This window comes from Cyprinus carpio, chromosome B19 (assembly GCF_018340385.1).
Source record: "Cyprinus carpio isolate SPL01 chromosome B19, ASM1834038v1, whole genome shotgun sequence".
Lineage (NCBI taxonomy): Eukaryota > Metazoa > Chordata > Actinopteri > Cypriniformes > Cyprinidae > Cyprinus > Cyprinus carpio.
Genome location: NC_056615.1, coordinates 2373711 through 2390071, shown reverse-complemented (window position 1 = coordinate 2390071; position 16361 = coordinate 2373711). Strand labels below are relative to the sequence as shown.

The window sequence follows — 16361 nt, the reverse complement described above, 5'->3', positions numbered from 1 at the left end:
CAGTATTAAAACAACCCTCCACTCGGTCAAATGTAATTCAAGGCTTATGTGCCACGCTAAATTAAACACTATTTCAACAAGTCCATATAACTTCATGGTGTGTACATCATGAACCACAAATGAAGTCATTGAAAAGACATATCAGCTTATTCCTCACCAAATTTACGAAGTCTTGGCAGTTATCAAAGAGCATGGGGATGGAGTTGAATGCAAATCAGAGGTGGTATATGAAATGACAGTGAATATTATGATCATGAATAATGCAGCCCTTTCTACACCACAATGCTGAGAAAAAGCCCTGAGAGCTGAGAAAGAATTTCGGAATAGAATGCATTATAGAATAAGAATTGAAATAGAAACGGTTGGGGGGTGGGGGGGCATGGCTGTCACAACGCTGTCACTTTCTCTGTCAGAATAAATCCATCAAACACTGGGAATAAATCAGGCTGCTCTCATTTGCATTGAGCATGGTGAGAAACCCGGGTTCAATAACACATGCTGTTTTGACAAATCCTGCTCTCAGGGATGAAAAGGGCCCGTGAATCCGGAAGCCTCTATTGTCTGCCGTTAATGGCTGTGCTTGATACTTAGAGAGCACGTGGAGACAGAGGTCTGTAATAAAGCCTCACATGTGAGTTTGAGCACAATGCTGATTTTTTTTGTTTTTTTCTTGCTTAATATTCAGATGTAAAATTTACCTGATATTTGGAATGGTAAAAATCATCCAACCATCCATTTTCCAGACAGTTGATCCTATAGGGATGCACGTTTAAATGATTAGTTTGCCTAAAATGACAAATTATGTTATTTATTATTATTATTATTATTATTATTATTATTATTATTATTATTATTACCTACCCCATCTTGTTCCAAAACTGTTATTTCCCCCTTGGAACTCAAATAGAGAATTTCTGAAGAATCTTCACACCTTTTATTTTTTATCCTAATACTGGAAAGGTTGTTGGCTCTTTGATGAATTGATTTGTTTCTTTGTAAGATGCTTTGGATAAAAGTGTCTGCTAAATACATGTATGTAATAGTATACAACAGTTCATAGTGACAACCCATCCCCCCCACCCCCCCCCCCTCCAAAAAAAAAAAGGTTTAAAAAAATAAATAAATCATGAAGCACTGTGAAAGCAGTAGTCTATATGGATCTTATATGTAAGAATAGAATAGAATAGAATAGAATAGAATAGAATAGAATAGAATAGAATAATATTTTGAGTGTTGAGAGCAGTGTTATTAAAATAAAATTGTTTCTGCTAGTTTCTGAGGCAACATTTCTCATTTTCATTTAGTTTTAACTTGGTGTACTAATAACAAAAACTAAAACTGAAATAACAATTTATAAAAACTATATAGGCATATTTAAAAACAACAACAACAACAAAACTAAAACAAAATGTCAAAAATATATAACGAACATTAACTAAAATTGTAATAAAACCAGAAAACATAAAAATAAAATCTAGTTTAAAATATTAATCAAAACTAATACTAAAATCATACTGGTTCAGAGGCTTTTGTGTGAGGGGATTTTATTTTTTAAAATTTGAACTGTTTTTGAATCTGAAAATGTAAGAGCTTTAGCAGAAAAGAAGATCATTTGTATGAAAGCGTAAATTCCAGTCTGATTCTCACACAAAGCTGTAGCCTGATTTAAGAACACTTAAGATATAGTGAACAAGATATCTAGACACCTTTATTAAAAAAAAAGAAAGAAAAGAAAGAAAGCAAGAAAATGTGGGTTTTATTTGGAGCTTGACAGACAGTGTTAGGAGATTGATTTAGAGCTTTTGCATGAAATAAAAAGTCAAACAGGTTTGGAAAAACAAGAGGTTAATGGTGTAAGTAAATGATGACAGAATATTCCTTTAAAACTAAATTAAAATAATCTGTTTTTATGGTTATCATTTTCCCTAGGGAAGAGGGGAGGAGTCATGTTCAGAGTGAGCATGTGTTTCCAGTACCGTTTCCTTCTCTTTTTCTCTCTCTCTCTCTCTTTTTTCTCTCACGACTCAGTTGTCCGTTTCTCGCTCACGCACAGTCGCCTGTGGAGGCGAGGCAGAGCCAGAGATGAGCGGAGTCAATTAGACGAGCAGCAGTGTGTATGTGTGTTTGTGTGTGTGTGTGAATCTCAGAGAAAGATGTGGAACAGTATGGCACTGCAGATGCCAGCATTCCCTCAGTGAGACTGCTTCCACAGGGACAAGGACAGCTGTGGAACAGCATCAGGGGTGTTAACGAGCCTTATCTCTCTCTCTCTCTCTCTCACACACACACACACACACACACACATGCATAGCAAATGATGCACTTTTACATTAATGCATACACATTATGTTCCAAAACCTACTGAACTGCCTACATCATAAATGTGCTTCCGATATGACTGCTGTCCAAAAAAAGGTAGGCAGAATAATTATGTCTCATTAGTAAAATTCAAAGGCAGCATTGCATGTATATTTTACGGATAAGGCAATGCTAGAATGAATTACGAAATTTAGTGATGGCAGAGTTGCGAACAATGTAAATTCTAAATAAATGTATTTTATATTCAGTATTGAATGTGTATTATTCTCCACAATATTTGTTTTGCTGATTATAGAATACCGTTGTAAGCTTAGCAACATGATAATGTCAAACTTTGCGATTTGTGTGAAGAGTTGCTGTCTATTTAAGGCATTTCAAATCAAGGCAGCAGTTCACAGCAGCTCACTAGGTCTTAGAATGCTGATTCTCAGTATGAACTGCCTTTCCTGTTGAAACCATATGAGATTCTCATGACACACATGGTAACACGCATAATGAGTATTATTCTCATTGACCTCTGTGCCATCCCAAAGGAAACATTTATTGCTCAGGGGTCATGCTTTCATAGCTCTGGAGACTTAATTGAATTATTATTTATGGGGTTTATTTAATATTTAGCTTGTCTCAGATGTTTCTCAGATGTTTTTCTCTAAAATGCTTTTCTATAAGGCAAGTGCTCCCCTTTTAAGTACTCTTTTTCCTTATTTAGTATTTCAGAATACTGAAGTAAGTGCATTTAAATGCATTGTTGTCTGAACCATATCGATTGAAGCATCAAAAATATTCTTTACACACATTGACAGAAAAAGGCTTTCAAGATTTTCAACTTCTCTTTTGTTTTATTTTACAGGCCACAAGATGAGCAGATACATCATTTAAAAAAAAGAAATAAAACTGATATTTGCTTGTCAAAAAATATTATACAATTTTCTCAATACAGATTTTTGTACAGCATGTAACAGAAATGAACTGCAATAGAATCATGATCTTGTAATATAGATGAATGGGATACAGGAGCTCCAAACTGTCATCCACAAGCCCGTCCTTATACCCAATAAATATAAACTGTCTATATTATATTATTGATAGCCAGGCATAGTAAATACCAGGGCACAATTTCAGTTCATTTTCATATCATTTCAGGTACGTCACTGTGCCACACACACACACACACACACGCACACACACACACACACACACACATGAAGCTGAGCTCTGAAGCAGGCGTAGGCCAGCAATCAAAATCACAGTTGGATAACAACAGATTCCTGGCCACCTCGAAAAAACATAAAGATGGGAATGAAAGCGGATGAAGACAGGGCTCATTGTCCTTGGCAGGAAAGAGAGACAGTGAGAAAGAGGGATGGCTGTCTGATCGGGCCGTGTGAAAAACACTGTAGAGAGCCACTTGACATTTGTCCTGATTCAAACAGCTCTGCTGAGAGTAGCTTCTCTGACAGACTCTGTCTCTCATGCACAAAACACACACCATCTCTATCTGAGAGCTTTTTTTTCTTCTTCTTCTTTCAAGCAACCTAGTGCTGTCCTTTTCAACTCACTCTCTGTCAGCTTCCTTTATCTTTTTTAACTGCACTCTCCATTTCTCTCTCCATGTACGTTTTTCCTCATCAAAATTTAAGCAGAACAAAAAGCTGCATCCAAGTCATGTATCTCTGGACAATTTCAGCCTCCGAGAAAGCACCTGGTAACATATATTTAAAAAAATAAAAGAGTGTGGGGGATGGGGATGCACTTTATGGAACATTGATAATGGTAGACAAAAGCAAGTAATGATACAAAGAGTGGACAAAATAACCTGAAACACCAAACAGCATATAAATAGGAATTAATAAGAGTTCCTTCACAACACATTCTTGTTGGAATGGTAAAGGAACAAACCTCTCCAAATCTACTCTTTGTGTTCCAGAAATTTACATAAAAATTCAAAGATGTTCGGATTTAGTGATTGGCCATGGAAGGTGACTTTATCCTGGCAGCCATGAAATTACTCTTGCATTTGTTTAGTAGTGTGCACAGAGATATTATAATCCTGTAATTATGGGACATCACAAGTGAATGGTGCTTTTGCTGTCTGATACTAGAATATGCCTTTTGTGAAGACTTGGTAAGAGAAATACTGATTCATATAGCCTATGATTTTTGATGCTGTACGTTATATGTTTTTGATTGTCAGAGTGCACTGAGTTGTGACTTCTGTTTATCTTTGCCCATGTATTTTTACTGTTTGGCAAATGCTATCATTATTTTTGATCCCGTCTCCCTTGACAAATAAATAATTTAGCAATATTTGACATGGATGCTCCAGCAATTCACATACAAACTATTCGGCTTTAAAAGCCTGTTAGTCACCTCACGTTGCTTTGAAACCTCTCATATCAAAGTGCTAACTGTCAGACCTTTTTTTACACCTGACATGTTTTGTAATTGGCAATCAGCCTAATAAACTCTCCTTTGTAATTGCAGTCGATGGTGATTTAATTGCTTCAAAGTGAAGCTCATTTTCCATGTGGTGTTTCCATTACTTCGTCCACCCCTATCTAGTGGCCATAATAGGTTAAGACAACTGGTATCTATGATGTGTGCATAAACGTGCCCCATATGTTTCCAAACCATGTCATAATTAGAGGAGGCTTTCTATTTGAATCCTTGGTGTTATGCAGCATCCAGAATGAGAAAATATACAGTACACTTGCACTTAATTACTTGAGTCTGGGAGATCACTGGATAAGGGCAACATGATAGGGGAAGTCTGCACAGAGAAGATAGCACCAATTTTTTGCTTGCTGACTGAATTAATCAACATGCAGTTCACTAGTGTAGGACACAAAGGCTCTGGAAAATGGTGGAATAGTCATTCTGTAAAACCTGATATGAGATGACACCTTTCCTTTTGCAACCTTGAGGTAGCACTACCATCAATTAGTTAGTCAGGTTAGTCAAGCTTTAACTTGTTAAGGATAATTTTCCAAATTCCAGATCTGTATCACATTAACACAGTTAATAGGGGTTGACAAAATTTTTAATTTGATTAATTAACCATCATTGATAACCTAGGGTAACGCTGCATAGGCAAAATAATAAAGAATGCTAATGTAGCCAAAATAAAGCCAGTCCATTGGTTAAACACAGAGTAAGGCTGCCACAGAGTAGATAGGCCGAGGTGAACCAGGAAAGAGCCCTGCACAGGATGTGCGGTAGTGTTGGATCGTTCCTTATTTCATTACAGGGAAAGCTTTATAAATTCACAGAATGGAGAGGAAGGGGGCATAGTGATAATATTTGCATTTCTCCTTTTCCCCCTCTATCTCTCTATCTCTGCCCTCCCTACCTTCTTCTAATACCCCCTCCCCCTGCCCCCCACTTACTGCAGAGTGACTTTAATCATCACTTTCGCCAAAACACATTAAGCCGTTGTGTGTCCGGGGGAAAAACAGCCCTACGCTCTCTGAGCATCACATTCTATTTGCAACAGTGATGCATAGCCGGTGCATTACTTTGGAGATTAAAAAGGATATGCTGAATATCAATAGAGTGTGTCTGATGGATGACTGTCCTGGCCCACAATAAAGGGACCTACTTGGGAGGAGGTGCGTACATGTACCAAAGAAAAGCAGCTCCACACTCAAACACTCACACACCCGCACACACTGACAAATACACAAATGACAGCACAGACACTCAGACAGCTATAGCAACTGCTCAATCCTGTACTCATGTTTAGTAAAACAACACCAACGCTTAATTATTTATTTACTTTTTTTGTTCAGGAAGGATAACAAAGTCGTTTGCATACATTAAACCCAGGCCAGCGGACAATGTGATTCCTCCCAGGTTGCGGGGTGGTCGTTACAGCATCGGAATGGATGGCGATGTAAAGTGCTTCAGAGCTTTTGCCCAGAAAGACATGGAGTTGATGAATTGAGCTCAGACTGAAGGACATGAACCACAGAAAGGACAGTTAGGGCAGTATGACATTATTCCACAGCAGGGAAAATGCAACAAAAGGGGGAGGTGGGTATGGAGATGGGGCAAGGGATAATCATGAGTCCAGAATCTGACATCAGCAAAAGGGAATCTTGGTCAGTTCGTTCATGTGAGTTCCCAACTTGACCTACTGCCCTTCAGAAGGCTGTATGGTTGAACGCTTGCCTATATGTAGGTCCTCAATGCCCCCACGGTTCACCCAGGCACCCAGCTCTGGCTGTTGTGTGATTGCTGAGGTCCTGCAAAAAAACCCATTCCCATTCCCAAACCCATTCCCATGCCAACACCCTGTGATAGCGACCCGTCAAAGTTAAAGTCCATTCCCTCTGTTGAGTCCATGAAGTCGCTCAGGAGGATGGATTCCACGTCGCAATCCAGACTGCCCTGATGCACATCCAGTTCCAACTCAGACTGCAACCGGTTATGAAGATCCTGGTGATGGTTAACTTGGTGGTTGCAGTTGTAATTAGAATTCTGTGATGTGTGGTGGTAATACCCCAGCCAGGGTTCTGTCATGCCCTGGTGGAGGTGGGAACCTGGGTAGGATTGATGGCGAGGGTGCGGGGCTGAAGCCAGGCGACAAGGGTCTTGGGGTACGTCCAAGACACTGGCAGGGTTAGGAGGCAGGGCAGTAGAAGGGAGGTGAGCACGTGAGCCATAAAGGCTGGGTGATTTGTGGTTGTAGGGTTGCAACATGTCATTGTTCACCCTGGGAGAAAGGTCTGGTTGTCTGGAGTTGTTGTGTTGCAGGTGATTGTGCATATGGTTAGGATTGGGACTAGCATTGAGTTTGTGGTCATGAGATTGAACGTAGTCATGGCCACGGTGGTGTTTGTGATGATTGAAGTCAAGACTTGGGTTATGAGCTTGATTGGGATTGTGATGATGGCTTGGGTTTTGCTCGTGGGTTACTCCATGGCCGTTGTGAAGACTCTGACTGGAACTGCGATTGTGGCCATGCTCTGGGTTATGATTGTGATTCTGGCTCTGATTGTGGCCGTGAGAGTGCACGACGCTGCTAGATTGTGACATAAGGGAATGGGATGCTGGTCCTTGCCCCACAACTATGTCCTTACCACAGTATTGTGGCCCTCCAGCAAGCAGACTTTCAAGGGCATTGTTCTCTGAGTATGCCCTAAGAGCACGCTGGAAGCTGGTAGGCTTGTTTTCCTGTATCGTCTGCATAGGCGTATGATGCCTAAGCATGCCCATGGTTGGCTGGCCATAAACCGTTCCACAGTAGGAGGTCTCTCCTTTTGGTCCAGGGCCATAGTGATAGCCATTGCGCTTAAGTGGTAGAGGCTGGGAGTAGCCCTCTTCCAAGCTGATGGCTCCAGTTAGATCAGCTAAGTGCGGGAGCTCAACAGATGGACAGTGTCCCCCTGTTCCCAGGGCTGGAGATCTTGTGCTGGTGGGGCTAGGGTAGAGTCTTGGGGAGGCTGAGCAGGAAAGTCCTCCTTCCTCTGGTTCATCAGGTTCTGTCTCAGCCAGAATTGGAGACAAACATCCACTTAATGTTGACGCAGAGGAGCTTGTTCTGGAGTGGAGGTCTGTCCACGCATCAAACTCTTCACCCCCAACTCCCATTACTCCCTTACTAGCTGGGCTTCCATGTTCTGGCGATCCCTGTATTCCAGGTCCTCCAAGCTCTCTGCCCATTCCCACAGCTCCTGCTCTCTTCCGGCTGACCCGGCCTCGGCTCTTCAGGTATTTAGTGCCATTGTCCATGGATACAGCTCGTCTTCGTGGCCCTTTGCCCATCTTTCCACCCTCTGGGTTAAGCATCCACCAGGAACTTTTTCCTGTTCCCTCATTTTGAACACGGATGAAGCGGGTATGTAGGGAGAGGTTGTGTCTGATGGAGTTCTGTGGCAAGGAGAAAACAGGAAGAAATAAGACAAAGGAATTAGTGATTTTGAATTGAGATTCACTAATCTGTGTGTCTTAATCTTAGGTAGAAAATAAAGATATTTAAACATGCTTTTTCAGGCCAAGGTCCCTTGGTAGATGAGAGAGACTCAGCAAGGACCCCTATTACATATTCATAAAACTGAGTATTACATTAGGCCTGACTCATAATAATGTACTTAAAAAAACATATTAATATATTTAAGTACTTTATTACAATACAGTACAGTGTCCAAATAATCATTGATGACATACATAGTTGTACACTCAAATTGTTTAACTTTTTTTTCAGACAGTAATTGATGGATGCCCCCTGCTGAAGACCCCTGAACTATGGTATATTACAAGGATTATTCTAAGAAATTTTCAGTGTATACAAGGTATATATACAAAAATGTGGATTTAGAAGTATTAGGGGCTTTCGCACCAGGTAGTTCTAGGAACTAGCCAGCAGGGTGGTTCCTAGAGAACCAATTCTCCCTCGGGCCGTTTTCCTGGTTGCATTCGCACCGGCAGCAGGAACTTTGAAGGGGCCGACAGCGGCGTTTTACATGGCTTTTCAAAAATGCCGGGTAGCCAGTGTTTTGTACGCGTTCGGCCAGTTAGCGTACACTTATATCACTGGAAGTTCCTATAGAACTGTTTTAGACCCTACTCTAAAGTAGGAGCTAATTTAGTTCCCCCAAACAGAGTTCCTAGAACTAAAACCATTCCTAGTTCCTGCGATGCGAACACGCCATAAAGCGGGTGCTTCCACCATTAGTTCTAGTAACAATGAAAGGTTCCTCTGGTGCAAAAGCCCCTATTGTGTATCAAGCAAGTGTGATTCAAATACACAGATATTCAAAATAAAACTACTGAGGGTGCTAATCTCAGAAGAATTATGAAAGTTCCTAAAAAAATTCTAAAGCAGTTCGCGGCACTCATTGTAGGAAGAGATGAAACCCCTCTTGGCTGCTCAGGCAAATCAATACTGTAAGCAGACCAGCTCCTGCATGGCACACGCTTTCTCTGACTCACGCTGCAGCTAGCCAAGCCAAGTCCACACGCACATCAAACTGTAGTCAAGGTTACCCAAATGAATCACACGTGGCAACCTGATCACAGACGCCTCTATCGATTGCAGTCTTGGGGAAATATGAGGGAAAGCCAGAGAGTGAGACGAGAAAGCAAGAGAGAGGCGTGATTTTGGCACACTAGAAATCCTGGAGGAGCACCAGACAAAGGAAACCAGAAAGAGAGAGAGAGAGAGAGAGAGAGAGAAAAGGATTCAGTGGTACAGATGCAGCAGAGAAATGCATCTCTTTCATTGGTGTACAACAACAATGGATTCAAGAATGTTAATGATAGTTATAGTCTCGAATGTGAATTGGTCAATACATTGTTCCAGCTGTGCACTAGAGCAAGTATGACATGAAACACCTGTTCACATACAGTAGCTATTGTGTATACTACTGCACAGAACTCACAGAACCTCAGTTATTTCACATTAATATGTCTGCCGGATTCAACAAAATATGTTTTTAATTAAATTACATTAATTTTTATTATAAAAGCTCAAGGCTGTACTATATATTAAATAAAGTCACAGCAAAAGCTTTTTGCTAAACATTCCTCTGTGCATCTTGCCAAACAATGAACTTTATATTTCACACTATAGCAAGGTCTTGCATACCTTATAGCTTAATTACCTCAGTGTAAAGATTCTCAATAGCATGTTTGAAGTATTTATTCATTACCTCCATATGTACAATGCAGAAATAATTCAAACCAACAAGATATTTACTGACTAATTTTATATATTATAAAAATCTGTTGCAATTAAAAAAAAAAAAAAATTGGTTAGTGTCTACTGATGTTGAAAAGTATTCCTTAGAAAAATTTAAGCTATTTTTTTTTTTTTTAACAGAGAATGGCTACAAGTCATCATAAGAAAGAAATACAAACAAAAAGAATGAGGCCAACTACTCTGAGACAGTACAGCATCGAAACATAAGAAAGACTAGGACAGTTTGTTCCTATCCATTCTTGCAAGCAAAAGGGTTTCAGGGGAGAAATCCCTCAATCTGCTTCTCCCTGTTGCATGCTCTTGTCACAGTATGCTAAAATCCAGGACCCAGGACAAAATATTTATGTTTGGTCCCCTCTCCCACAGAGGCGAAAGTTTTAATCATAGAGGGCCCTAATCCCAGGGCTTGGGACAATGTTCATAGTTCTCCCTTCTTGGCATGGTACACAATCAGAGTTTCAACTGATCATCTTAACTGATCTCAGTTTCCCTCCCTTTTGCTTTTTATTGTCTGTCTGTCAAATTTACAACATTACCAACAATGCATATAATGTGTTGATATGTGTACACAGCAACAATAATGTAGTGCAAGCTCCACACCCTACAAACACACACCGTCTCTCTCTCAAAGCTGCATAGCCTCTTCACACCCTCCTTCACTCAGATTCTCTCGTTCTCTCACTCATTCATCTCTTTCCCTATGTTCTGAATCTGTTTATCACTCTCTTTTCGCTCGCACTCCATCCCGGCAAAAATCACACTACTAATTTCATTCACCTGCTCTGACTGAAGACAAAAAAATGCAAATAAGACAAAACAAATCTACTTCCTGTCCCTCAATCATCCACAATACAATTATGCTTCAAGTGCATCTATCAGCCCATCTATACTCCATAATCCCCCATTGCAACCCCTTACGGAAAGCAGCCTCTCGTTTTCCGTAGTGATTCTGAGAACTATTACCGCTCACACGAGTGGTCAGATATGAGTCACTGAAAAGAGCCAATTACCTTGGCAAAATTTACACTACAGCTGGATATCGACTGTAAAGCAGGCTAATCTCGGAGAGCGTGCTGTTTCAGTGTCACCTCACACTTGAGGGGCTAATTCTTCCCCCAACACCAGTGGCAGATTTGCTGCATTTTGCTGCGTTCCCATTCAGAGCGGTGAGAAATTGGATAAGCAAGATGTATTTACGTCCCCTCGACCCCCAGGTAGGGGGTTTTATTCTCTTTCGGTTATTCTGCCAAATTACGCAAGCCCCCGTGCTGGTGAAAGAGCCAGATGCTTCCCAGGCTGACTTAATCAAAGCCAAATTGAAGCACAGTGTCACGAGTGGGAACTGCGTGCCGAAACGACCTGCACGAGGTGATCTGAGCACGACGCCCTGACGGCTCCGGCAAGCACGCTCTGTTGCGGGGGTAACCATGACTACTGTGGAAACGGGAAGAGAGGAGCTATGTGCGAGAAGTGGGGGGAAGTGAGGCAGATGCCGTTTGATGCTGCAGGTAAACTGCAAACATCCTTTCATCTCTGACAGTCAGACGACTTGCCCAACTCGCTAGAGAGCTTCAATCATTGGCAGTCACACCGTCGCTTGAGCTGTCTCAGAGGAACAGTGATTAGCAAGTCAACTATAGGCTGCATGACTTCACAGTAGCTACCAGCACCCCGCCACTCCGCAGCTCAGCTCACCAAACAGCCGTCTGCACATGAGCTTGTTGTAGAAAGCTTGCATTTTTAAAACATGACAACCCTCAGACTTGAAAGGCCATGAGTCGTCGTTTAGTCTCTGAAAAGATCCGCTCTTTGCCCTTAGTGCCTTCCTTAAGACGGGGGAAGAGGTAGAGTGCTGGGTGTTTGATGAAAGCAGATTATTCATGAAGTCACAATTGCTGTGGTGGTGTGGCCTGTGGTGAGCATTATAAATAGCAGGTCTGTGGTTCGGAATTTGACCCAGACACCTTCAAGCTCTTCTGCCTCTGAGTCATTTGCTGGCCAGCCATGTAGCCGTCTGCTTGTGACCTGCTTTGGCTCTCACAGATACTCTTCTGGTTAAATCAACAACTATTAACTCACACTCTCTTATCAAAGCTTACATAAAGTCCCAGTCTAATGCTGCAGTAATGATGACCTCTCTATGAAATATGATGTATAACAGTATTAACTGATTAGTGCTGGCAGAAACAACACAATTATTAGGTCAACATTATTGGTGTATTCTGACAAAGATGTTTTTTTTTTTTTTTTGCCAATCCCAATTTTATTATAGTTTATTATAGTATATAATAAAATACTTATACTTTCACCAGTAAAGGATTTTTGTCTTCTGCAAGTTTGAGATGTAGAGTGATCAGGCACATGTCATTTAGACATTACAACTTCTTGATTTACAGTCTGACGAAGACAATAAATATTGTATTTATTGTCAAAGATAGTTGGCAATATAAAGTAAGCAACAGCATGTTGTCGATGCAACAAAGTTCAACGACTACCAATGGGAAAAAGGCAGACAGTGAAGCTTACTGCCACCTGATACAACTAGATACTGGATACAGATGAGGAACATCCACTAGTGGCCAAAACTGACCGGTTAGCATTTTAAACACAAGATTTTTAAACACCCTGCTAGTCAAACATACACATGAAGGCTGAGATTCTTAACAGAAACAGTGTGCTCAATGAAAAAAACAAACTCAATCTGGCAATCAGGTTTAATCCCACTCCAGCCTGCATAATTCAGAGAAATCTAGAGATAATCCTGGTTAAATCTGGTGGCCCCTTAGCTGACTATAACCCCTGGAACGCAACAAAGTAAGAGGGATTGAAGGGATCATATGTTGGCCAGGCAGAAGGTGTGTAGAGGAAGAGCAATGATGGGTGTAATAATCTGCAGTGAGATCAAGATGGAAAAATTATGAGAGTTTCATTAAGGTTAGAGTTTCAGGGTTCTCATGCTTCCTTTAAAAAATTGCACATTCCACTTTGGCTCATTAATAACTAAATACCAACTACTACTAGGCTAAATTCGAACTTTGTTACTTGCAATGCTGTGGTCATTAATAAAATAATTAAACAACTGATAAAATGTTTATACTTGTAGCCTATTTGTGGAATGGAGCAACTAAATGAAACTGCTCACAATCTTACCATCTTTTATAATTTATGCTAATACGTAGCTTGGTACATTTTGTCAAATTGAGGTTTATGAACCAAGATCATTACCTATGTATTTGACCGCCTGGCGCCATTGGTCGCCTCCGCCCTCTTGTTTTTGTGTTAGGCACATCTGCCCACAGCAAGCCATAAAAAGGGCTGCTTTTACTTGGAAAGTTCTGCCTTAACAATTGCCCTGACACACCAAAAATAAAATTTCATACAGCGAGAAAGCAAGGTTTTCGACACATTCATTACCACAGTGGTTTGTTTTGAAATCAGGGAAAATTTGTGATTGTATGCAGGGAATCAGATATATTGAAGGGTGTACAAAGATGTCACAGTATCAAACAAATCTGAAAAAGACAGATGTGACCTGTGACCTGATTAGCTCTCTAGTCAGATCATCTTTTCCCAAAAGCACCTATTGATGAATACCCAAAATATGATCCATTGAGTGGATCCAGAAAGGAGCTTTAATCAAATGATGCTATGATACAGTGTTTCAGTCCACTATTCATCAATGTAGGCCTTGGATTAGTGCCCTTGGATCAACTTTACTATGGGCAATGAATGGGATTTGGGAGGATCACGACTCATTTTTTATGCAAGATTTCATTCAGTTTCTGAGCAGCACAAAAGGCCAAAGCTACGGTAGCACTTCAGTAGAAATAAAAGACAGCGTTTAAGACGCTATCTACCTGGAAGTTTTAGAGAACTATTCCAGATAGCATTTGCCAAGCGATCTGTTTCTCATTTTAAAGAGCATTCTAATTTACTGAGCAGACTCCTCTGAGTATTCCAGGCAGCGTTCTGTTTTACATTCTGCCCAGTGTTCCATTCGACGCGGTCCGGAACGCACGGCTCGTGTGTTGGGGGATTGTTCTGTCGAGCATTCTCGTGCACTCGCAGGAGTGGAAAAGCTGTTTTCAGCCGCGTTCACCCATTATTTATTAATCCATTTCACACAGCCAGCAGTCATTATGCATGCTACTGTCAATGGGTATCTCTCTACCTCGCATTTATTTGATAATAAGCACAAGTGGGGTAGGAGATAAAAGCGCTGACTGCGTTCATTGTGCGAGAGGGAGAGAGCGAGAGAGGACTCCTGCAGGCGAGGAGACTTTAAATGAGAGTTCTGTGTGGGAACAGGGCGCGTCTGCTAAGCCTGTCTGGAGGCAATCGATGGAAATTAGCCAACGCTAAAGATGCACTTCCTGTGAGTGATGTCACAGGCGGTGCTCGGCTGTTTGGGGAAAAAGAAAGAACTCACAGGCGATTAATGCGAAAGGTGGAGAGCAGCGACAGGTGTTGGCAATGTGATAGATGGAGCGATATGAAATTATAGGATCGAACAGTCCTAATACATGATAATGATGCTAACGGATGTTTGCTAACAGTGTTATTTCTGGTTAATACAGGATGTGTTTTATGTATTCATTTGTTAAGTAAAACATGTTCTCTTGGATGACTCAAAGTTAAGGCAGCCATGTTGTTCCAGCCACGTCTGTTACAAAACACCATACAATTACATCATACGACTAAACGCTGGAATACACTACACAACATTTACCAAGAATGTGTTCCTATTTACAGTCTGGACAAATTTGAGTTTAAGAAAATCACAAGGTGAATGATGAACACAGAGTCCATTTTTTAGATTTGGACTTTGATTCCATCTAGTCAGGGGATATGAAACATTTTTGCTATTTTGAGCCGATTTAAAAAAACAAAACAAAAAAAAAACACATTGTTTTCATTTGTCATGTGTCTCCTTGCAACAGGGCATATGTTTCTGCATGAGTTTGTTGTGATTGGAACAACCTGAAAGTGTGGTAGTGTGTGATCTTCAGTCGTTTAGTGTACATATGATTCCCAGTTTTTCTTCTGTAACTATTTACAAAGTTGACAAGTGTATGATACCTAGTGTAAGCTAAAACATTGACAAAATTCACGTTTAGAAGATATAAGCACTCAAAACTTAGTCTTTCACTTTCCAAGTTTTTTTTCTCCATTTCTGACTTGACTTGACTTCAGCCAATATGAATCAACAATTTTGATGATCATTCTGCACTCAGGTTCAGGTTTTCTAACCAATCAAATGCTCTCTAGAATCTAAAGCGTCCTTCCCCTTATACCTTAAAATACACTAAAGCTGCACCTGAAAAATTGTTTATATATTTAATTATATTATGTATGGTGAAGGGCACATATTGCACTACATATGGGATAGGGAGTGATTTAGAGAGTTTAAACATGCTTTCCATTGGGGTGAATAATGTCTGTCTCCATGCCAGTGTCACCTAAACCAGTGGTTCCCAACTTCATTCCTGTAGGCCCCCCAACACGGTCGCCGTGATTTTGCCAAGTAAGACATGTTCCTGGATCAACATTACTGTCCAAAAATATAGACTTAACCCAATACCTACCCCAAAACCTAACCTTACCATTAATTTATTCCTAATAACAGTGTGAAATAATAGCTGATTAACAAGGGTGTAGAAGCACCTAACCCCAATCATAAGCCTAAAACAGATATTTCCTGAAAAGTTATTCCTAAATTCTGATTGGTTAATTGGAATGTTGTTACTGGATCAACAAGGATGTTGATCCAGGAACATGTTGTAAATCACGCTCACCCCCCAACACTGCACATTTTGCATCTCTCCTTTGTCAGACACACCCATTTCAGGTCTTGGAGTCTCTCCTAAGGAGCTGATGATCTGAATCAGGTGTGTTTGATTATGGAGATATGGAAAACCTGCAGTGTTGGGGGGACGTGGTTGGGAACGACTGACCTAAACTACCGTAGTGCACACAGTGTGCTCTGGTCCAGAGACACAATATCGCAGAGCAGATCATATGCATGAGTCGGCATGGACCACAAAACATATCAAACCCACCTGAATGTTGTATTTTAAACCGTGATGCAGGAGATTAAACATTGCAAATGGTTAGACATCCTCAGCATTATAAACAGCAATGATGAGGAGAAGAGATAACACCGGTGCCATGCACCAGCATATATTACATATTTTTCAAACTGTATTACTGAAATTATGGCTGTGGCAGTCACAAGCTGTCAAATGCTGCGATGCAAACAAAACGCTATTGGCTAAAAAAAAAGGGCGTAGTTTTGGTTTGAACATTGGGGAGGTTGAAGTGTGAAATGTTTTAGTAGAGT

The 16361-nt window shown here is 40.7% G+C and overlaps 1 protein-coding gene across 1 annotated transcript in view; it reads right to left on the bottom strand.

Annotated features, from left to right (window-relative positions):
- Positions 1 to 6102: 6102 nt before the first annotated feature.
- LOC109072744 (forkhead box protein O6-like) overlaps positions 6103 to 16361 on the bottom strand; it is a 29774-nt gene continuing 19515 nt past the window's right edge. The window contains exon 2 of the mRNA XM_019088949.2: positions 6103 to 8190. Coding sequence (XP_018944494.2) covers positions 6520 to 8190 — 1671 coding nt within the window. The 3' untranslated portion in view covers positions 6103 to 6519. The remainder of the gene's footprint in view (positions 8191 to 16361) is intronic.